This window comes from Malaclemys terrapin, chromosome 7 (assembly GCF_027887155.1).
Source record: "Malaclemys terrapin pileata isolate rMalTer1 chromosome 7, rMalTer1.hap1, whole genome shotgun sequence".
NCBI lineage: Eukaryota > Metazoa > Chordata > Testudines > Emydidae > Malaclemys > Malaclemys terrapin.
In genome coordinates, this window is record NC_071511.1 from 95,462,363 (window position 1) to 95,484,977 (window position 22,615).

Here is a 22,615-nt window from a genome sequence, read left to right on the forward strand (position 1 = left end):
ATTATGAAGGTGTAGTCTATTCTGTTAGCTTGGTAATATATCCTGAAAGTGAAATTCCCCAGTCAGGGAAGTGACTCTTGCAGTACCACTGGCCTATTTTTTAGGTAGGGTCATGCAAAGTGATGAACAAAAAAATGGGGAAGGTGACAGCAATTCTACTATGACTTGTAGCATGTTTTATGTTATTCAAAAGCAAAATTTCATGGTAGGGAAGACAGTAGACACAAAGCCAAGGATGAACTGTTACATTAAAACATTCAGAATGTGACTCTTGTTACCATTAATCTAATTTTAATTTAATATACTTATAAAATATCTTCACTTGTTTTATGGCTTGCTTTATAACTATGGCTTGCTTTAAAACTTCCCTAATTTTTCTTCTGCTGCACAATATACAGGTCTCCAGGGGTTGCATAGCTGTACACCACTCTGTTTTATAACCTAACTAAATTGTCATAAATTTTATTTCTGAGGTTATTGATCCTTTCCAATGAAATATTTGTCATGACATTTTTATTACAATGTATACAGCAATCTAAACAAATTATATTGTGCTTTGCTCTAGATAACACTGGATGTATTGGTTGAAATGGGCCACAAAGAGTTAAAGGAAATTGGGATCAATGCTTATGGACATAGGCATAAAATCATTAAAGGAGTTGAGAGACTGATCTCTGGACAGCAAGGTATATTTTTATTGAATTACTGAAGTGGCACTGCTTTAATATAGAGTTCATTTTTATAAACTTTACCAGTTTTGTTCCAAATCATCTCTTCTTAGAAAGAGCTGATAATGCAGTTCTTTATACAACAACATGTAAAATTGTGCTTACTGGCAATATACACGGTCTTTCAACTTGAAGCTCGTGTGAGAAGCTTTCACTAGTGGTATAAATTATCGTGAACACCAGTATTCAGTTGCCTTTAATATTTGACTGCTTCATCATGGTCATTGTCCACGTTTACTTTCATTAGTTGGATTGTAGATTTAGAGAACTTTGATTGTAAGTGTTTTGGGACAGGGACTATTTCTTTGTTCTGTTTGTACCTACACAATGGGGTTCTGGTCAGTGACTGGGGTTCTTATGTGCTACCACAATACAGATTGAAAAGTGAATTATTATTTACTGAGTGACACGGGCTGTGTCCTTTTTCCCAAAAGGATAATTGAAGTGTTTAAATATTTTCTTTAAAAAAATAGTTGGTATCTTTCCAGTGGAGCTTCAACTTGCGTTGAGTTTTATGATAAAACTTCTTTATTTTGCAGCATTGTTGATGACAGCACAATCATAGGAATAACATGTTTTGTTGGACTACAGCTGGAGAAAAAAATAAAGAGCACACTGTATTGATTCTGTCATATTGAAACATTGGTTACTATTGTCTCACTACATTTCATAGAAATGGAATATTATTAGTTAGAATTGGTTGGATTTTTTTTCTCTAGACACCATCTGTGGATTCTCACTCCCAAATCTGGACTCTAGTATAAAACAGGCAGAACTCCCCATACTCTAAAGGTTTTTTTGGCCCTAAAGGGCAGCAGTAGTAATCAGGGCCACAAGACAACCACTTCATCATGTTCAGGTATCTCCCTGGAGCTTCAGTAGCTGTCCCTTGAACAATCAGTTGCTTCTTAATTGCCGTCAGTGAAGGTGTTCTGGGTGGGAGCTATCTCTTCAGCTGCCAATCTGTTCCTGTTTCCAGTGTAGTTTTACACTGCTGTAAGTATCATTTTATACAGTGTCCTTGCTTTCCAATTGGGTCTCATCTATTATCTTTGAATTTGCAGTCAAACACTCTAGCCAAAGAACATCAAGTGGTCCCTGGAGTCCTGGTCTTGCAGTGTGCGCCGGTTCTTTAGAGATTTTCAGCATTTTTGCCTTAAAAGGCCTTAGCATTGTCATCTCTAGATGTTCAACTCCTTACCTGAATATTTCAGAGCTTTACCTCGAAGCCTCATTTGACTTAATACTCAAGCTGTGAAGCTTTCCTCAGGTCTCTGTGCTTTGCCTCAGTGTTCTGGTGCTTTAGCACATTTGCATCAGTGTTTTAGCACCCTTCCCTGGATACAGTGTACCCATTGTTTCAGGATTAACTAGAACTTTCTTTTGGAGCTTCATTTTGATGCTTTTCTTGTTAAGTCAAAGTGTCTTGCCTCCAGACACTTTTATATAATTTGCTAAGTTCCAGCCACAGACCAATGAGCATAGGCTCCCAGCAGAGAGTTCCAGAGGGAAACCCCAGTCAAGTGTTTGCTGACTGTTCAAACATCATGGGCTCCTGGCAGAAAGCATTGCTGGGATGCCCAGTGTTGAGCTGCAGTCAGTTGTTGATGCACATGCAGCTAACTGCCCAGAGCAGTGATGGGGAACCCAGTATCTCGCTGCAGCAACCTGCTCATGTATCCTGGGCAGGCCATTGCATAAGGACTTCTGATGTAGAGCACCTCTCTGGGTTCTTAAAGCCAATAACTGATTGCCAGTTATTTGCCATCTCATTCAGAATTCTTGGCATTATCAGAATTGGTGTTGGCCTCCATATCACGCTGCAGTTGTTTGTTGGTGTATTTGGAGCTTTCAACAGAGAGGGTCCTGAGAATAGCCAGCATCAGACTTTGGCTTCCTGGGTTTGGAGACTGCCTTAAAGTTCTCTTACTGCTCTGCAGCATGATCTGAGCTAGAAACACTTGCAGACGAAGGTAGTAAATACTGTAAAAAAAACCCGAAGTAGAACTCAGCACAGTCAAAGAGTTCTTGTGTAGAGGTGAGAGCTTATGCTTCAAGAGTCGGCTCTCTTCTGTGTGTGAAGCCCTGATCTCATCACCAGCAGTTTTTGGTGCCTTCTGCACATAGTCTGGTTGCAACCATTGTTTCAGTCCTTAGATTTCATGCTGAACTACTTTGTCTCACCCTGACCCCATAGATAACTGGATTCTGTGGCAGCTCCACCAGAAATACATCAGCCTTATGGCTCAGGATGTTTGTGGGCCACAAGGATATGCTAGACCCAGAAGATGGTCTCATGCCCACATCTGTATTTGTAGTTTCCAAAGCATATGAATTGGGCACATGCAATTCAGAAGAGACCATTGGGTCAGTATGTTCTAAACCTTTCTGCATACTTTCTTCCTAGAGAATGATGGATCAGGTCCCCTTCTCAAAGGAGAAATGGGAGGTCTGAGGAAGAAGGAACTGCTTGTGACAGCCAGAATAGGCCACATTAGCAAGGATGTCTTATCTACTTCAGAGGTGCTCTGATATGTCTAGATACTAATTCTTATAGTAATAAGGGCCCTGACAAAGGTACACCTCATTCTATCCCATTTTAAGGACCCTCTCTGTTATGGTATGACTTCTGAGAGAGAGGAGTGATACTTGCCTGATGTATTTGAGCAGGTGCTCTAATGCTCAATGTGAGAAATCTTATTGGTAGATGGGAAAAGAAGTCTTGCAGAAGTCACGCATACTTGCGGCCCCCGCCCCCTTCTCCCCTTAGAGTTTAGATGGGCTTCTGTTTAGGTCACAGATACCTGTACTTTAAGTCTTTCTGCTTCTGAAGCATGATTTTTCTGTAAAATGTTAGGTGACAGACCTATTACTTTAGGGATCCTTTACTCGGTACTCAGCTATAACTGACTGACTGGAATGTTTCAGGGTTGGCAGAGGTTTCAGGTGGTGCACAATCACTTGTGGGGATGAGGGAAGTTGCCTTATGGCCGTGGCCACCACTGCTACCATTAAGGACCTTTAGATTCTGTCTGCGTTTAGCTAGGAAGCTGAGGCCAAGAAATGAGTATCCTGCATGATATCTTCAGAGGAGCAGAATTACAAAGGCAAATTAAAATATGTTTTAAAAAACTAAAACTTTAAACTACTTAAGATCCCAAAATCATGGCAGAAGTGAGGCTTAAACTGAAAGTTAATTTAACTTTAAAATCACAAATGTTCCCCTTTTCTTGACCTTTGTCTCTGTATGGCATCTTCTATCTTTTCATTCCTGGGAAATTGAGCTATACCTGGTTTCAGAGTAGCACCCGTGTTAGTCTGTATCCGCAAAAAGAAGAACAGGAGTACTTGTGGCACCTTAGAGACTAACAAATTAGCATTTTTGCTCTAATAAATTTGTTAGTCTCTAAGGTGCCACAAGTACTCCTGTTCTTCTTTTTTCTTTGAGCTATGCCTGTGTTTTTAATCTTTGTTCTCTGCGTCTGAAATATGTGCGTTCATTGTATTTATAGGTCTTAACCCATACCTGACTTTGAATACTTCTGGTAGTGGAACAATTCTTATAGATCTCTCTCCCGATGATAAGGAATTTCAGTCAGTGGAAGAGGAGGTATGTTTTGCTGCCTAGCATCTCAAATTCTTTTTGGCATTGTCACTTATGGGTAGACGCATGAGTTCCAGTAGACTATTAATATAAGACTCAAATACCGCTAAACATAATGGATTAAAGCTTGCATCAAGACACTTATTCCATTTTCCTTTGTCAGTGCTGTCCCACTGTTATAATCCATGCTTGACATGTCCACAGTTTAGCATACAATAGAACCTCAGTTATGGACACCGGGAATGGAGATTGTCCGTAACTCTGAAATGTTCATAACTGTGAACAAAATGCAGTTCCGACTCCAGCAGTTCACACTCCAGGCCAGGTTCCCCCTGCGTGTGGGGGTGAAGTTAGGAGTGGGGACAGGCAGCCCAAGTGTGTCTACCTTTAAGATGCAATACAGGCACACTACAGTATTTGCTTTTATTTTTAATCTTTTTGGTCTCTGCTGCTGCCTGATTGGTTACTTCCGGTTTCACATGGTGTTCGGTTGACTGGTCAGTCCGTAACTCTGGTGCTCATATCTTTGAGGTTGTACTGTGTGTCTACACTGCAAACTGGAGGTATAATTTCCAGCTTTAGGAGGCATACCAGCACTATCTCTAATTGAACTGGTATATTAAAAATGTAAGTGTAGCCGCTGCAGCTGGTTGTGTATCAATCCAAGGCACTAGGTACGTACTCAGGCAGCTAGCCCCTTCCGTTGCTCTTATTGCTGTGGTTGCATGTCTGTTTTTAGTGCATTCACTCAGAGCTACCACATTTGTGTCTTCTTGAGCTAGAAATTACTACTCCAGCCCAAAGTGTTAAGTGATGAGACCCTTTGTTTCTCTTAATGTCACTCCTTCTAGTAACATACTTGAGAGGTCTCCATCTGAAGTGAAATTATTTCTGCAGCATGGAAATCTTCACTACAGTCATTTCCCTACATACCAGACCCAGTTTCTAATCAATTCTCTCTTTCTGCCCAGTATTTTAATAATTGCACAGCATGTGATTCTAAGTAGATGTGATCAGTTAAAGAGTGTAAATTAATAACTATCACCGCATGTTCCACAAAGTATTCAGAATCTCTGAAGTTTTGTAGAAAAATCTGTGCTAATTTTTAGCTAATAGGTGTCTTGTTTTTAAGAATAGAATCAACTCTTTTGATTATTACAAAGAATATTGGAATGTTTGTCCAAAATATACAGCCTTAAAACTCTTATTCTTCAGATGCAAAGTACAGTCCGAGAGCACAGAGATGGTGGGCATGCTGGTGGAGTGTTCAACAAATACAATTTTCTGAAGGTACCATTCACATTTTTATAGTTCTTAAATGATAGCTATGCGCTCAACCCTTTGGTTCATTTTCATTGGTTGGTATGACTATTAAAATATGTAGATTTGCTGCTAAATATAGACTTTACATTAATTTTGATGCTTCTTTTTGCTAACCAGGAGGATACACTATGTCTACACGTTTATTTAAGCAATGATATAGCTCAATGTACGTTTGTTTTGATTCTTAATTTTCATATTTTATTATGTTAGAAAATGATCATTTATTTACTAGAAGATAATTTTATATTTGAGACATCTGTCAAGCTGCATTTGGATGGAAATTGGAAATATATTAAAATGCATAAAAACGCCATTTATTTATTAGTTAAATAAAGCTGCCTTTCAATGTGCTGGATACATAAGAGAAAAAAGTAAGCTTATTAAAACATGTTTTGCTTCTAAAAATAAAGTTTTTAACCAAAGGAAGTATTAACTGTAGTTAGTGAATTGACAGATTATTTCTGGTCACCATGCATCAGATTTTCAAAAGGATTTTGGCAGTTAAAAGATGCAAATAGGCACCTTATGGAATTTTTAGAAGTGACTATGAAGGTTAGGTGCCTGACTCCTATTGAAATCATTGGAGTGGAAATCCGTGGGTATTAGGTGCCTATCTGCATTTTTAGGTGTTTAAAATCTGATCTCTTGTCCTGCAGGATTTTAGAATTAGTAGATCTTCTCCTCTCCCGCTTGCTTTTTATGCATAGATTGGAAGAGGAAAACATGCTTTCTGCAGTCTAGCATCTCTCATATATGGGATAGTCATTTCCTGTCTGCAGTTTCTGGGGGCAATTCAGCCCTTGTAATGACTGAAAATAATATAGCTATGTAATGCAGAACATGGGCATTGTGATATATTTAGAAAACTTCAGTTGAACTCAAAAATTAAAGATGTTTTCCCCCTGATTCTATATATAATTTAAAAAGCATCATCCGTTAACTCATTAAGATTTGAGGAAGGCTCACTGATACATCATATTACTTTATTTATTTAAATAGTTGTAATTGTTTATAGCAAGGTAGGGCCTTAATATAGGTTGTAATTATTTAAAATTTAATTTTAAATCTGTTTATTTTTAAAAAAATAAATATATTTAAATTAAATTTTTAAAAAAATCAAATTTGTTTTGGAAAAAATCATCAGTTTTTGTCCACAAGGACTGGAGGGACAGGATTTAGAATGAGACTGAGAACAGAGATGGAGTGGTGGTGCAGGGTCTTAAAGGTGGTGATAAACAGCTTGAATTAATAGGGAAAGTGAGGAAGCTAGTAAAGAAATCTAAAGGGGGTTAGCAGTACTTTGAATGGAGGGAGAGAATTATTTTATCAAAGTTTGGATAGATTGGGGGTTGCAATCTAAAAAATCCCTTTGATCTAGTTCGTTTAAACTTTCCAAAAAATTCTTAAGTTGTGACTAAGCCTGATAAATGTCAGTCTAAAAACTTTAGAGAGATCACTGAACAATGGTTTAGAACAGAATGGCTTGGTTAACTTAGGTTTATGGTGATGATTTTACTCACTATATCATGCTAGGAGAAGAATTGAATTGAATTCCTTAGAATCTGAGAGAGAATCTCTTTTCTTTAAAAATTTGACTACATGTTCCCAGTTTTGGAGTGGATCTGTTGTGATATACCCATTGTGCATCAAAATGTCTGTCAAATGATAAAGCAAAAAACTTGAAAGGTCTTGTCTTCAAAATAGAATTTGAATTCTGATTTAATTATTTCAGATTCAAAAAGTTTGTAACAAAAAACTCTGGGAAAGATACACTCACAGGAGGAAAGAAGTTTCTGAAGAAAACCATAACCATGCTAATGAAAGGATGCTGTTTCATGGTAAGAACTTTGAAATTTAAATTTTCTTCCATGCTGTTAATCTTGGTGGGAATATTTTTGTTGGTGCCAAAAATTTAGACAAATATGCTCTATAATGAGCAACTGGAAATAAAAATGTAGATCAGAGTGAAGTTTTTCATAATTTTGATAAAGCCTGTTACCAGTATTGCATGTTATCACAGAGGTGACAAATATAGCTATATCTATTCTAATTCCCATTTTCAGTTGCCTTATAATTTTGAACCCTTTGCTTTTTTTGCTTTAAATTTTCCTGCCTTGTCTTTGCCCAAAGAAAAGTATGGATTTTTTGGGGTTTTAGTTTAGTTTGATCAAAAATAGAAAAACAAGTCAGCAGATTCAGTTTGAAGGGGGTAGGAGTGAGGAAACTTTCTTACAATTTGTTTTACCAACTCTGACCAAGATGGATTTTACATTTGGCATGTTAGCTCTTGTTCAAAAGTGTCTTCTTGAGCTCCAGTGAAGTTAAGTTTTGATTTGACAGTTATAACCTATTGAAAATTGTTCCCTGCATATGCACAGTGACTCACTAAATGGCTAAGTTAGCTGCATAGTAAGAAACTCAGCTGCACATTCACTGAAGTAAAATCTGCACAACTCCCTACTGCAGAGCTTATAATTTGGTGGGATAAGGTGGTCCAGTGGTGTCAGTTGTAAGCATCTTGGATTTTTTTATTTAAAAAATAAAAAAAAAAATAGTTCAGACTAATCAAAATTCAGAATGTGAATTAAGATTGTATGTCCAACCTTAATTCTGCCCCTTGTGGATATGCATTACGATAGTTACATGATTGCAAACTTTCTCTAATACAATTTAACATTTTCTTCTATAACCACAGATATACATGTTTGTATGGTATCTTAGATATTTTAATTCTTGTAAACTTACACTATTTCATAATGGTCTTCCATATTTTTGACAGATTTTTTTTTACATAAATTCCTCAGAGAAGATAAGTGTGTAGCCATGCAGTTTGCAATTTTTTCCCAACTAGTAGCACAGTCTGCCTTAGCTATAACTTAGGATCAGAAAGAAACTACAACACTACCTTGGTGACAGACTTATGATTTATATATGCCAACAAACCTTTGCTATCACTCCTGTTATACTTCATCTGTAGTGTGTTGTGTAAGAACAGTTTGTGTGTTTGTCATATAAAATCTTTTAATGAATTCTGGCTGTCATAAACAGATAGTTACGGGTTAATGCCTCTTTTACCTGTAAAGGGTTAAGAAGTTCACCTAGCCTAGCTAACACCTGACCAGAGGAACCAATGTGGGGATAAGATGCCTCAAAAGGAAGGAGGGAAGTTTCCTTTGTTTAGAGTCAGTTTCAGTTTTGACCGTGGGAAAGCCCCAGAAATCAGCCTCTTATCAAGTAGTGAGTATTAGTGAAGGGAATAAATAGGTTTGTTTATTTTCTTTGTAACTTGTCTTGGGCATTAGGGAATAATCAAATTGGGTATTTTTTGTGTAACTAAGTTTTTTCCCAGGGGAACATCCTCTGTGTTTTAAATCTATTGTCTGTGAGATCAGCTGGTATGCTATCTCCCAGAGGGTTTTCTTTTACCTTTCTTTTCTTTAATTAAAAGTCTTATTTTTAAGAACCTGATTAATTTTTCCTTGTGTTAAGATCCAAGGGGATAGGATCTGGACTCACCAGGAATTGGTGGGGGAAAGGAGGGGGGGATGGTTAAATTATCCTTGTGTTAAGATCCAAGGGTTTGGATTGGTGTTCACCAGGAAATTGGTAAGAAGTCTCTCAAGGCTACCCAGGGAAGGGAGTTAGTACTTGGGAGTGGAGGCAGCAAAACCAGATCTAAGATGGTAATTCAGCTTAGGGGTTCACATGCAGGTCCCCATATCTGTACTCTAAAGTCCAGAGTGGGGGTGAAACCTATATAAGACACCAACAGTGTATATCTAAAGCTGTAGAAAAATGTGACATAGCTCACAAATAGTATGTGATCTTGTAATTAAAGATCATGGTCTTGTTCACATACAAAGGGGTCAGCTGCTGATGATGCAACTTTGTCATTTCCCAGCTGAGTGCGTAACAGTGTAACTTTAGTGTTTCTTTCATACAGGCTTTGGATGGGCATAATAATAACATAGAAATTATCATACTAGATCAGACCAGTGATTTGGTATTCTGTCTCTGAAAATGGCCTGTATCAGCCCAGAGGAAGGTGCAAGCAACCCTTTAATGGTATAACCCATCTGTAAGGGAAGTTCTTCCTAACCTGGTCACATAGTGGTTGGATTATGTCTTGCAGCGTGAGCACTTATATCCCTTACAATTCTGTATCTATTTAACGTGATAATGGATGTTTACATATATGTTCCCCTTTTTTAATCCTGCTAACTTCTTAACGTCAGTGATATCTTGTGATGGTTCCACAAGTTAATAATGAGTTTGTATATTTAAAAAAAAGCTATTATTTTTCATTTTCTATTTCTATTTCACGTCTCCTTGTTCTTGTATTACACAGCAGGTAAATAAGAGTTTTTGATTTACTTTCAGTATAACATTTCTTATTTTACATAAGTCTCAATTCTGTCATGTCCTCTCTTGTTCATCTCCTCTCTGAACAAAACAGTCCTAATAATCCTAGAACTACCTTTATATTTACATGTAATTTTAAAAACCTTTTTAGTAAAAAGGTGCATCTTTGTGAAACTGAATACGTCGGGTGTCTCTAGAGATAAGTGCTGCAATGCAGAGCACCTTCCAATTTGAATAGGTAACTTAAGATTAAATTTCATGATCAATACTCAACTTAAATAATTAAACATTGCTTTGCAGAGGCAGAAGTGGTTAAAAAATATTTACATAAATCAGATCATAGGTACTGGAACACTGCCGCAGTCCCTGACTTGAAGTGGTTTCCATCATATACAGGGTTTACAGTTTAGTTCAAATTGTTCCTGAACCTCTGAATTAGATGTATTCAAGTCAGCAGGGCCTGATAAAATTCATCCTAGGGTACTTAAGGAACTAGCTGAAGCAGTCTTGGAATGATTAGCAATTATCTTTGAGAATTCATGGAGAACTCCAGAGGACTGGAGAAGGGCATATGTACTAGTACCTATCTTTAAAAAAGTGGGCAAAGAGGACTTGGGGAATCAAAGTAATCAGCCTAACCTCAATATTTGGGAAGGTACTAGAACAAATTATTAAACAGTCAGTTTGTAAGCACTAGAGGATAATAGGTTGGTAAGGAATAACGAGCATGAACTTGTCAAGAAAAAAGCATGCCAAACCAGTCTAATTTCTTTTCTTGACAGAGTTAGGATAGGAGAGAAGCAGTAAACATGATGTATCTTGATTTTTAGTAAGGCTTTTGACACAGTTCCACGTGACATTCTCATAAGCAAACTAAGGAAATATGGGCTAGATGAAATTACAAGTAGGTGGGTGCACAACTGGCTGAAAGACAGTACTCAGAGTAGTTATCGATGGTTCGTTGCCAAACTGGGAAGCCGTATCTAGTGGCGTTCCACAAGGGTCAGTCCTGTGTCCAGTACTGTTCAGTATTTTCAATAATGACTTGGATAACAGAGTGGAGGGTATGCTTGTAAAATTTGAGGATTATACCAAGTGAGGAGGGGTTGCAAGCACTTTGGAGGATAGGATTAGAATTCAAAACTACCTTGACAAATTAGAGAATTAGTCTGAAATCAGCAAATGAAATTAAATAAAGACAAGTGGAAAATACTTCACTTATCAAGGAAAAGTCAAATGGGAATGACTGGCTAGGTGGTGGTGGTGCTGAAAAGCATCAGGAGGTTATAATGAATCACAAAATGAAATAAGAATCAACGATATGATACAGTCGCAAAAAGGGCTAATATCAGTCTGGGATGTATTAAAAGGTGTGTTATATGTAAGGCATGAAACGTAATTGTCCCACTCTACTTGACACTAGTGAGGCCTCAAATGGAGTACTGGGTGCCACACTTTAGGAAAGTTGTGGCCAAATAAGTCCAGAGGATAACAGAAATGATAAAAGGTTTAGAAAACCTGACCTGTGAGGAAAGGTTAAAAAACTTTGGTATGTTTAGTCTTGAGAAAAGAAGTCTGAGAAGGGACCTGAGATGTCTTCAAATAGGTTAAGGGCTGTTACAAAGAGTATCGTGATCAGTTCTCCATGTCCACTAAAGGTAGGACGAGGTATTGGGCTTAATCTGCAGCAAGGGAGATTTAGTTTAGAGGTTAGGAAAAGGTTTCTAACTATAAGGGCAGATAAGTTCTGGAATAAGCTTCCAAGAGAGGTTGAGGAATCCCTATTATTGGTGTTTTTTAAGAACAAGTTGGACAAACACCTATCAGGGACGGTCAAGGTTAATTTGTTCCTGCCTCAGCACAAGGGGCTAGACTGGATGACTTCTCAAGGTCCCTTCCAGCCCTACATTTCTATACTTTTAAGAATCCTTCTCCTTACCCTCAGTTGTTGAATGCGATCAGAGCTGCTGTGCAGATACTACAGCCTTAGGGTTGAAGGAAGCTCTGCAGCTCTAGTGCATCCACAGTGTTGGAAAGAAACAGAATCTGTGAGCTTCTCTACGTTGCCATGGAGGCTGGACTACAGGGGTGTGAATAGCAGTGCACACCGAAGTGCTGCACTGTAAGTCCCCCGAGTAGTTACATTAATGTGAACTAGGATCCTTTTAGTTTGTGCCCACAGTATCCATACGGTAGCATTATGGTGCAGCACTTCGGTGCACACTGCTAGTGTGAATAGCAGTGTGCACCAAAGTGCTGCACACTTGGGTTGCCAATCCTCCAGGATTGTCCTGGAGTCTCCAGGAATTTAAGATTAATGTTTAAAGATTGTCATGTGATGAAGTCTCCAGGAATATGTCCAACCAAAATCCGCATAGACCAAACTATCCAGGGACACTTGTAGGCCTAAGCTCTACCGAAAGGGTGTCCAGTGTCTATGCAGCTTTCCCTGTAAAGACAGGTCAGGAATTGTCCCTAGATATCCAATATTTTGTGAATGTAACAATGTACACTGCTGTAATACAGTGGATATTAAGTGTTTGCTGTGGCAGACTGATACTGCATCACATAGTTGCTCTGACTTGTTAAAAATGTATCGATTTCAACAAAAGGTAACTTTGCTGGTAAATCTTAGGGTTTTTTGGCAGGGGAGGATATAACGCTCAATAGGCTCTTGAAATGATTTAATAATTAATGATTACGTAAAAACTGTAGGTGATTAATTTAAATGTTTTTCCTTACTAAAAAGCAACAGAGGGTCCTGTGGCACCTTTGAGACTAACAGAAGTATTGGGAGCATAAGCTTTCGTGGGTAAGAACCTCACTTCTTCAGATGCAAGACTGCATCTGAAGAAGTGAGGTTCTTACCCACGAAAGCTTATGCTCCCAATACTTCTGTTAGTCTCAAAGGTGCCACAGGACCCTCTGTTGCTTTTTACAGATTCAGACTAACACGGCTACCCCTCTGATACTTTCCTTACTAATTTACTTCTAGGTTCCCCGTTTGTGAATGCAATCATTCATAAAGGTTTTGATGAGAGACATGCATACATAGGTGGAATGTTTGGAGCTGGGATATATTTTGCTGAAAACTCTTCCAAAAGCAATCAGTATGTATATGGAATTGGAGGTGGCACTGGATGTCCAGTTCACAAAGATCGATCTTGTTATGTTTGTCACAGGTAAGTTACAATACTTTATACCTGAATCATTCATACCAAGAAATCTGATTTTTCAAGTGCAGCCTGTGTTAGAGGCAGTCAAGTCCCCAGCAGAATCTTTGAAGAAAGACTATAGCTCAGTAGAGATGTCTGCCTATGCACTAACAGTTAAAACAGATAGTACTGCTATATGAGTTTTGGTTGCCACCTTTTAAAGCTGTAGTGCAAACTTAAAAGAGGGGCAGGGGAAATGGAGATAGTTAAAGACATTGTAAGACTTACCTCCTTTCAGATCCCAAAACCCAGAATTGTGTAGCCTGGAAATGAAGAGAGAGGATTTGCTAGAGATTTTTAAAAGTATGAAAGATACAGTAAAAATTTATCAATAATTATTTTTCTGCCAGTCAGTGCATAAACAAGGAGACTTCTAGAAGAGCACAGTACTTGCATATTATGTGGTTCACGGCGGGGGAGGTGTCCACTAGATGAGTCGAGATTATGATCATCCTGTATTTCTTTCAAGATGTTGACCCCACGTTGTAGGTTCAGATCTTGATCCTTAGTGCTCTGAGGAAGCACAAGGTAGATTTGTAGAACGTCCCTTCCCACGAGTTTCTGGGTTTCTAAAAGCATTCTTCTTGTGTCTCTCTGGTTTCCCCTTGGAACCTAAATGTCATGCTTTAGAAACTTAGCACCTCCTTGTGAGCTGAGAGGTTTCAAAGATTTAAGCTTTCTCACTGTTCAGTGTTCCCGTTGGCAGTCACTTCAACCAGAAACGGTGATGAAATTGCAGCCTTGTCCTACCATTGTCCCACTGGCTTCCAAAGTGGTAGTTGGGACTTGCTTTAGTTTCCTTCCTAAGACTTGTGCCCCTTTTCATTTGAAGCAAGGTAAAACTCTCCAAACTTCTTTGATAGCCTCAGCCGAGGAAGAGAAAGATATGACACTCGAGATTTGAGGAGGACTCAGGATTCCCTTCAACGGATCAGACAAGAGGGACTCACTTCTTGCTCTATGTGAAAGGTTTGAAAAGGGGCAAGAAGTGTCTTGAATGAGCACAGCCCAACAAATGGGCTCCAGTATTTAGTTGACCTACAAAGCTGCTGAGACTCCTTTCCTGGACTTACTCCACTTAGGCAGTTGCTGCTTCCTGGACAGAACAAAGAGAAATGTCATTCGAGCTATATGAGCTACCACCTTGACCGGCCCATTTGTCATCTGGTCAGCAAATGCATTTTTGTTTACAGTGTATTAAGAGCTGTGCTGCCATAGGAGCCACCTTCCTTTGGGGAGGAAACAGGAAATTCAGTCTTCCTATTCTTTGGTCCTCTCTGTTGCCCCCACCCTCTTCCCAAGTTAGCTGTAGGTCTCCTGACCATCCCTTCCAAGAGTGGGAACACTGGTGGTTCCTCTTTTATAGTCTGTACTGTTGCTGGTTGTGCCACGGAAAGCAAATGACCAAGGAAGTTGAAATCAAGCATATGAACTTCAGTGATGTGTGAAACATAATTACATTTCTTATCCAAGTATTTAGATAACAATTGGAGATACATAAGGAAATGTGTCTTTGTATCCCTTTTTATAAAACAAAAAAAGCAACCACATCTAATATACTGACAGATTCCGATACGTGGTGGGTTTAATTTGAGCTAGGGTTTGTAGTAGACCTGTTTGTAGTTGGCCCTGGTAATAGTTTGAATATTGCGTCCTTCTCTGAGACAGATACACAAATTTTAGTGTTAGGAACTACTACATACTTTTATGTAGACTTCATCTGTTTGTCTGAGTGACATATACTTTCCCAAAAAATAAAGAACTGAGGTTACAGTCTTTGAGTTCACTATTAAACATTCTATTTCCACAAACGATTAATATAACATGCATTGTGTGTAGTCAGAAAAATCTCTGGAGGTTGGGGAAAGGAACCAGGACTGAAAAAGGGGAAAATAACGTTATGGATAAAACTTCAGAATTTGTGGAATATGAAAAATGACTAAAGAGGTTTAAAGTTACTGTTCTCTCTCTCTGAATAGAGCTTTTGAATGACCAAGAAATGTTTTTCCTACTTTCCAAACATTTTTGGTTGTAAAAGTTTTTCTTTACTATAGGCAGTTGCTGTTTTGCCGTGTAACATTGGGCAAGTCTTTCCTGCAGTTCAGTGCAATGAAAATGGCTCATTCTCCTCCAGGACATCATTCAGTTACTGGTCGACCTAGTGTAAATGGACTGGCTTTAGCAGAGTACGTCATTTACAGAGGAGAACAGGTAATGGGTGTTTTTTTTGTTTTCTTGTCAAGATATACTTAATTTTAAGAAGCCCAAATGCCATTTTTCACTGGTATGCCATTGACACTGAGCCTCTTTTCTAGATTTATTGGGGTTTATCTTTCAGTGCATATAAATAAAACCTACGCTTTTAAAGTTGAGAATCACAGGTCCTTATTTACTGAAAACTTCTGGCAGATATTTTGCTCTCCCTTCTCCATGACATAGATGTTACACCTTTTGCTCAGATGGCAAGAAATCCTGTAAAATGTGTGTTCTGAATTTGCTAAGAAAATTAACCTTACTGAATCATTTGCCTTTCAGGCTTATCCAGAATATTTGATTACTTACCAGATTATGAAACCTGAAGCCACCATGGAAGCTTGAGGCAAATTGCTTTTGGAAATCAACAGATCTGAACATGAAGAGACCAATACCTAACATCTTCTAAATTACACTGAATTGATGAAAAATTTTTATCCACAGGCATTGTGGTAGAAAATGTGAAAAAAATCTAACATTTTGACTTGATAAAGCTTTAATAATGTACAGTGTGTTTTCTAAAAGTTCAAAAACTTCCTCTTTTTCAGCACTTTAACAGATACCATTCCAGGTAAACTGGGTTTGTCTGTACTAAATTATAAGCATAAATTAACTTGAACTATGCTTTTTATATAATACTACATTGAAATCCAGCAGAAACTATAATATTCCACACAGGAATTCATTTTACTTATACTGTGTTCTTTAAAACACTGCATTTACACTGAATACAATTTCATTTGTAAAACTGTAAATAAGAGCTTTTGTACTAGCCTGGTATTTATTTACATTGCTTTGTAATATATGTGTTTTAGAAGTGCAACCTTGTACAAAGTATTTTTTTTCCAAACATTACATTGTTCATCTATGTTTCATCATACACGATAAATAGGAGAAGACTTTGATTCCAGGGTTTGTCTTTTGGGAAGGGGGAGAATACATTTGATTTTAATTAACCAGTTTAGAATTATACAATGCTTGAACAATTATTCAAAAGATACTCCTGTGGTTTTATTTACAAAATATGCATTCCAGAGATTCATGACCTATGAAAGTAGTAGGACACTCCGTTTGATTATTGAAGTATTTTGCCACTTGTTTACCAGAATTTCACATTTCATGATCATTCAATTGTCTTCTAGAATTTGTATTGGACTAGATCTGTAGTTAATCAGTAGTCTTATTTCAGGGCTATTAGATCCTGTGAATTATGGCTAATAAATGATTTTCCTTGAATGTAGGTGGAAACTTTACTTCAAGGAGGTCTTTCTAGACAGGTCCCTAACACTTTAACCTAAGGAAGTTGAATACATAATGTCTAGTGAGAGTGAATAAATTGATTTATTTTCTGGCACATCATGGTTAGTCCATATAAGTTGTGGGTGCACACAGAATATAAACATTATGGGGTGGACATCTTTAGGCCATTTCTGTCTTTCTGTTTATGCTTCCTCCTTGTTTATGCTCAGGCTGGTAGCTTCAGCAGTAATAGAAGTTTGCTGCTGCAGTGCTTTGTGCTGAATGAAATTGATAGGCTTGTAGGATCGTAGTCTGTTGCATTCAGCTTGATAGATAAAACACTTGTGCATGAGCAGAAAGAGCTAGGCAGCTATTGGCTACAGTTGTCTCATGACTATTTCTTGGGGGAGAAGAGAGCAAAGGAGATAAACCACCTGATCAAGGCACATTAGATAAATGAATGCACTGCCCTTTTGTTCATCCCATCGTAGTTCATCTGCATTCTGTTTTTAATCCATCTGCAATTTTTACCTACATATTTAAAAATGGAGATAAAATGCAGACATATTATAGTTGATACCATGGGTTTAATTTTAAACTGAATAAGAGCATATTTTAATTGGTTATATTTCTACATCTAGACTCTGTCCCATAAGTTAATTTGTTTGCAGGTCGTATGACCATAACATGGTTTTACATGTAATAATTAGTCAAGACTACTAAATTGTTTTGCTGATATGGTGATAATGTAATTATTCTGTACATGAGTAAGTGCACTGAAAAGTACAAAATTATATGAGGAGTCTGAGAAATAATATCATAAAATCTAACTCTAGCAGAAAGCAATATTGACAGTGAATAAAAGGTGCTTTAATTTAAGGTATTTTTTCCCAGGATGTTGCCCACTCCTTGGTTTACTGTAATGCTGGAACTGGTGGTCAGGCAAAATCTGGTAAATATGATTAAAACATTGATATTTTAGTTTCATTGAGAAAATGAATGATTACTTAATGTCTTGTAAAATACTGTGGTAAGATAGCATTTAAGTGGCACCACAATGTTTTTGTCGGTTTTAGTTTTTGCATGATATACCTTGCATTCTGAAGGTGGAAATTATAATTGATAGTCTTGACTTTTGAGGTGAAACTTTTATCTTTTGTGCAATTAGGTCTGCTTTACTCATCTTGAAGTGTCTTACATGTACTGTACCACATTCCATACCCATTTAACACTAAATAAATTTAAATTCACTGGTTTTCTGGTAGCATCGTAGTAATTACAGGCATAATGTAAGTAAATTGATCAACCTTTCTGAGTACAAGAATGCATATTATCATTACAATAAACTGATTACAGTAGAACATAATTTAGTTCTGAATATGGAAAAGTTCTTAACAGAGATGAAAAGAGTGGAGTATTGGAGTAATTTGCAGCGTGGTATTGAAGAAAAAAATCTAATCAATATCCTTTGGTACGAGAGAAGAATTAAACTAAGATTTTCTTTTTAGAATTCTGCACTTAAACACTATCAGCTGGTCAGAAAAATGGTCCAGGTTGAAAAGGAATAATCTGCCTGATAGTTTGAGGCAGTTTTGTAAAACCTATAATAAACTTCAAATCCAGAAATTCAAAACAATTGCCTATCCTTTACTGTACAGGTGTTTCAGAGCACATTTTATCTAAATGAATAAAGACGGAGCATTGCTTGGATCAGTTAGTGTAACACTGAAAATATATTTTTATTCCAGTAGCAGACACGAATGTGATTGGTGTTTGGAAAGCACCTAGAAGGCCTATTCTTATCAGGTGGTGGTGAGCAGTTATGGCCACTAGAGGGCAGGAATGTAAATCTTTACTAAGACTGTAATGTGGAATTTTCAAAAGTGACTTAGACACGAGTTCCATTGACTTTCATTGGGACTTGTGCTCTTGAAAAACTTAGGTGGGATTTTCAAAAGCACCTATCACGTCTAGGTTTTTAATAAATATATAAAAACAACTCTAGTTTTATAACTCCTCATTTAGTGGTCCCGGTTAATGTTGTTACGTTGCTGATCCATTAGGGAACATGCTCATTTAAAGTTGTGCAATGCTCCCTTCTAACGTCGTTTGGCAGCCGCCTGCTTTGTCCACTGCTTGCAGGAAGAGCAGCCTGTTACAGTTAACTGGTGGGGGCTTGTAACCAGGGTGGACCGGCAGCCCCCTATCAGCTCCCCATGCCCCTAAGTTCCCTGTGCTGCAACCGCCCAGCAGGCTAGCAATCGGCAGTTCTGCTGTCCCTCCCCCCACTGCCATGTGCTCTTCCTGCCCTCTGCCTTGGAGCTGCTCCCAGAGACTCCTGCTTGCTGTGGAAGGGGGGGGTGCTAATGTCAGGGTGTCCCCCCTGCTCCTGCACCCCACTTATTCCTCCATATAGAGCAGGGAGGGGACATAGACGGAGAGAGACAGAGAGCTTGGGGCAGCAGCTGCTGTCTCAACTTCCTGATCCACTTAAAAAGACAATGCACTTAAGAGTAGGTCAGCTTACTGAAAGGGGCAGTGTGCATCTCTCACACACACACACACACACACACACACACACACACACACACACACGGTGTGTGTCTGTCTCTGTCGGCTATGCTGTTTCCCCTCCCTTCTGTTCGTGCTGCCTTGATGAGAGGCTATATTAACAACAATGTGTTAACCTTTGAGGGCTCAGCCGAGTGCTAGTTCATCATTTAGCAGCAAGGCATTCCCTGGGAAATATCCCTCCCTCTTCCACCCTCTAACTTCACCACCTCAACCAAGCTTCACAATCATCATAGCTGTGAACAGTATTAAATTGTTTGTTTAAAACGTATACTGTCTGTACGTCTATATAATATATAGTTTTTTGTCTGGTGAAAAAAAATTTCCCCGGAACCTAACCCCCCCACACCCCTTTACATTAATTCTTATGGGGAAATTGGATTCGCTTAACATCGTTTTGCTTAAAGTTGCATTTTTCAGGAACATAACTACAATGTTAAGCGAGGAGTTACTGTAGTTGTACAACAACCTACCTGCAGTTAATGAAATAATATAGCAAATTTTTCTGAAAGCTTTACAAATAATTTCAAGTTTAATTCTTAGTTTAAATTAGAACAATTCAGGAAAATGTTCTTTGCGGTATATAGCCCTGACTTAGATTAACCATACAAACCATCATTAATATTAGAACATTAATATTAGGTACATTAGAGCTAATTTCAGATAGGGTTAGTGTTGCCTGCCCAGAAAAATGAAAAAACAGTGGTTTAAAGTAAATCAAAGTAGGAAGAGGACCCTCACCATTTCTGTCAGGGAAGCTTGGGGACAAGCACCAGCCCATCCTGCTGCTCTCGCGTCAAATTCTCCAGAATTTTCATTTCTGTAGATCATGAAGAGGCAGAAAGAGCAAGGAATGATCTCTGTAACAGGAGGGGAGCTTCCATAGAGTTCTTAGTTTGATTCCTTGCTCAGGAGCTCCAGATTGTTGTGCTGATGTCAAGTCACGGGCCTCTGTAGTTACTAACTCAACAACTTTATATTGCTGCCTGATGGAAACACCCTTCATGAGGTTACTAGCTAAGTACCTTTCTGTGATAATGCCAAGACATGGACCTCTTTGAAGTTCCTGGCTCAGCACCTAAAGCTTGCTGAGCAAATGTCAAGGTTTCAAGACCCACTGGTTACTGGCTCAGCGTCTCTGTTGGGCTGATTTCAAGGCACAAGTTTCTTTGAAGTCTCTCGTTCAGAATCTTGAGCTGGGGCTGATGTCAAGGCACAGGTTTCTGAAGATTACTGACACAACAGCAGTTGCTTGCTGGTTTGATATCAAGGATAAGTCCTCTGTGAGGTCACTAGCTCTAACTTGCCTGGATATTCTCACTGTCCCTCTGCAAGCTAGAGATGTTGAGCCAATGTCAGACATAGGCCCTTGTGAGGTTACGTTTATAGTTCCAGTAGCTGCTGGGGCTGATGTCAGTCCTCTTCCTTGACACTATTAACGCAGTGGCTCTAGCTTGCTTGTATGACTGTCAAGACAAGAGTATTGATTGCAGAGTCCGTGGCTCAATATGTCTAACTCACTAGTCTCATTTCATGGTGAGAGTTTTGTGAAGTTCAGCACTTCCAGCTTACTGAGTTTTGGTCAAGGCAGTGGGATGCCTGGCGCTCACTTGCTCATCAGCTTTAGCATGGTGGTCCTGTATTTTTTAACCCAAGCTTGTTTGGCTCTTGATGTTGCTATATACAGAAAACTAAATTAAAAAGGGGAATTGGAATCCTTCATTTAAGTGTTCTAGTATTGTAAAATTAGGGTATTTTTAAGCAGTTAATTGGAACAGTCCAGTAGATTCTCAACCAAGTGCACTGTCTCATTCTATGGGGAAAACTCCCAACTACTAATGCTGAAATACTGTTCTCCAACAGCTGCAGGTTCATCTCTTCAGACAATGCGTTGTCTCTACTTTTATCAGCTATGAGTAGGGCCCTCCCAAATTCACCGCCATGAAAAACGTGTCATGGACTGTGAAATCTGGTCTCCCTCTGTGAAATCTGATCTTGTGTATTACTATACTACACAGATTTCATTAGGAGACCAGAGTTTCTCAAATTGCGGGTCCTGACCCAAAAGGGAGTTGCAGGGGAGTCGCACTACTGCCACCTGTACTTCGGCATTGCCTTCAGAGCTGGGTAGCCAGAGAGCGGCGACTATTGGCCAGGTGCCCAGGTCTGAAGGCAGTGCCCCACCAGCAGCAGCACAGAAGTTAGGGTGGCAATACTATACTATGCCATCCTTCCTTCTGCGCTGCTGCTAGCAGTGCATCTGACTTCAGCGCTGGGCTCCTGGCCAGCAGGCACTGCTCTCCAGCTGCCCGGCTCTGAAGGCAGCACTGCTCCCTGCTGCAGTAAGAGTAGCAGTGCCACAACCCCTCCACCCCCAAACTCCTTTTTAGGTCAGGATCCCTACAATTACAACACTGAAATTTCACATGTAAATAGCTGAAATCATGAAATTTACTATTTAAAATCATATGACTGTGAAATTGACCGAAATGGACCATGAATTTGGTAGGGCTCTAGCTATGAGACAGGACCAGACCTGTTAGTCGAGGAAAGGCCCTGCCTCAGGCAAATTCACAGATCATATGCTCTAGTTTGTAAACCTGTTTTGTTGTTTTTCTTCCCCACCCTTGATGTTTGCTTGATGTAAGTGGAGTGTTTAGTTTCAGTGTTACCTAACAGGTTTGGTCTGCAGCTGTCAGCTGTCCCTCACTCAGGGTCAAGATGACACTTTAAAATGAAGTAGTACACTAAATGCCTTTCACCGGTAGTTTCTTGCCCGAGTGTGTGTTTTGTTTTTTGTTCCTCCTGAAGGAGGTGGTGGTGACTAATTTAGGAGAGTGCTCCAATAGGGCAGCTGATCCTGTTCCTCTCACCTCTGGTTGCTCTCTTCCCCCTCAAGAACTGTGTTGGCCCCAGACAGCAGTTTCTCCACCATTGTTGTAGCTATCTCCAGGGAACCTGACTGAGTTAAACAGCAGTGATCCTACAGTAGTAGTAGTGCCTGGATCCACTTCAGGGGCAGACATCTCCCTCATCTTTCTCTCTTTGGCCCTTCCACCACAATTAGTGACCTCAGAGAGCCTGTTATAACCACCAGTGTTTGGACCAGTTCCTTGGTCTTTTTGCTTTCCTATTCATTCTAACAAAATGGTACCTTCTGAGATCCCATCCCTTGAGTACGTTAGCCGTAGGAGACATTCTTATCCTTACAGTGCTGCATCCTCCCCTTCTACTCCCTGCTGAGAAAGAGATTGAACTCTATTCCAGGAGGAGATGAACTTCACTCCCCATCTCTCTGGAATTATTCCCTTCAAAAGAGT

At 39.0% G+C, this 22,615-nt stretch overlaps 1 protein-coding gene across 2 annotated transcripts in view; it reads left to right on the plus strand.

Annotated features, from left to right (window-relative positions):
- The window catches only part of TNKS2 (tankyrase 2), a 77,257-nt gene extending 59,278 nt beyond the window's left edge, over window positions 1-17,979 (plus strand). For both annotated transcript variants that reach the window (XM_054033739.1, XM_054033740.1), the window contains 7 exons: window positions 566-686; window positions 4,241-4,338; window positions 5,548-5,622; window positions 7,388-7,493; window positions 13,013-13,199; window positions 15,287-15,443; window positions 15,768-17,979. In XM_054033739.1, coding sequence (XP_053889714.1) covers window positions 566-686; window positions 4,241-4,338; window positions 5,548-5,622; window positions 7,388-7,493; window positions 13,013-13,199; window positions 15,287-15,443; window positions 15,768-15,830 — 807 coding nt within the window. In that variant the 3' untranslated portion in view covers window positions 15,831-17,979. The remainder of the gene's footprint in view (window positions 1-565; window positions 687-4,240; window positions 4,339-5,547; window positions 5,623-7,387; window positions 7,494-13,012; window positions 13,200-15,286; window positions 15,444-15,767) is intronic.
- Window positions 17,980-22,615: the final 4,636 nt, after the last annotated feature.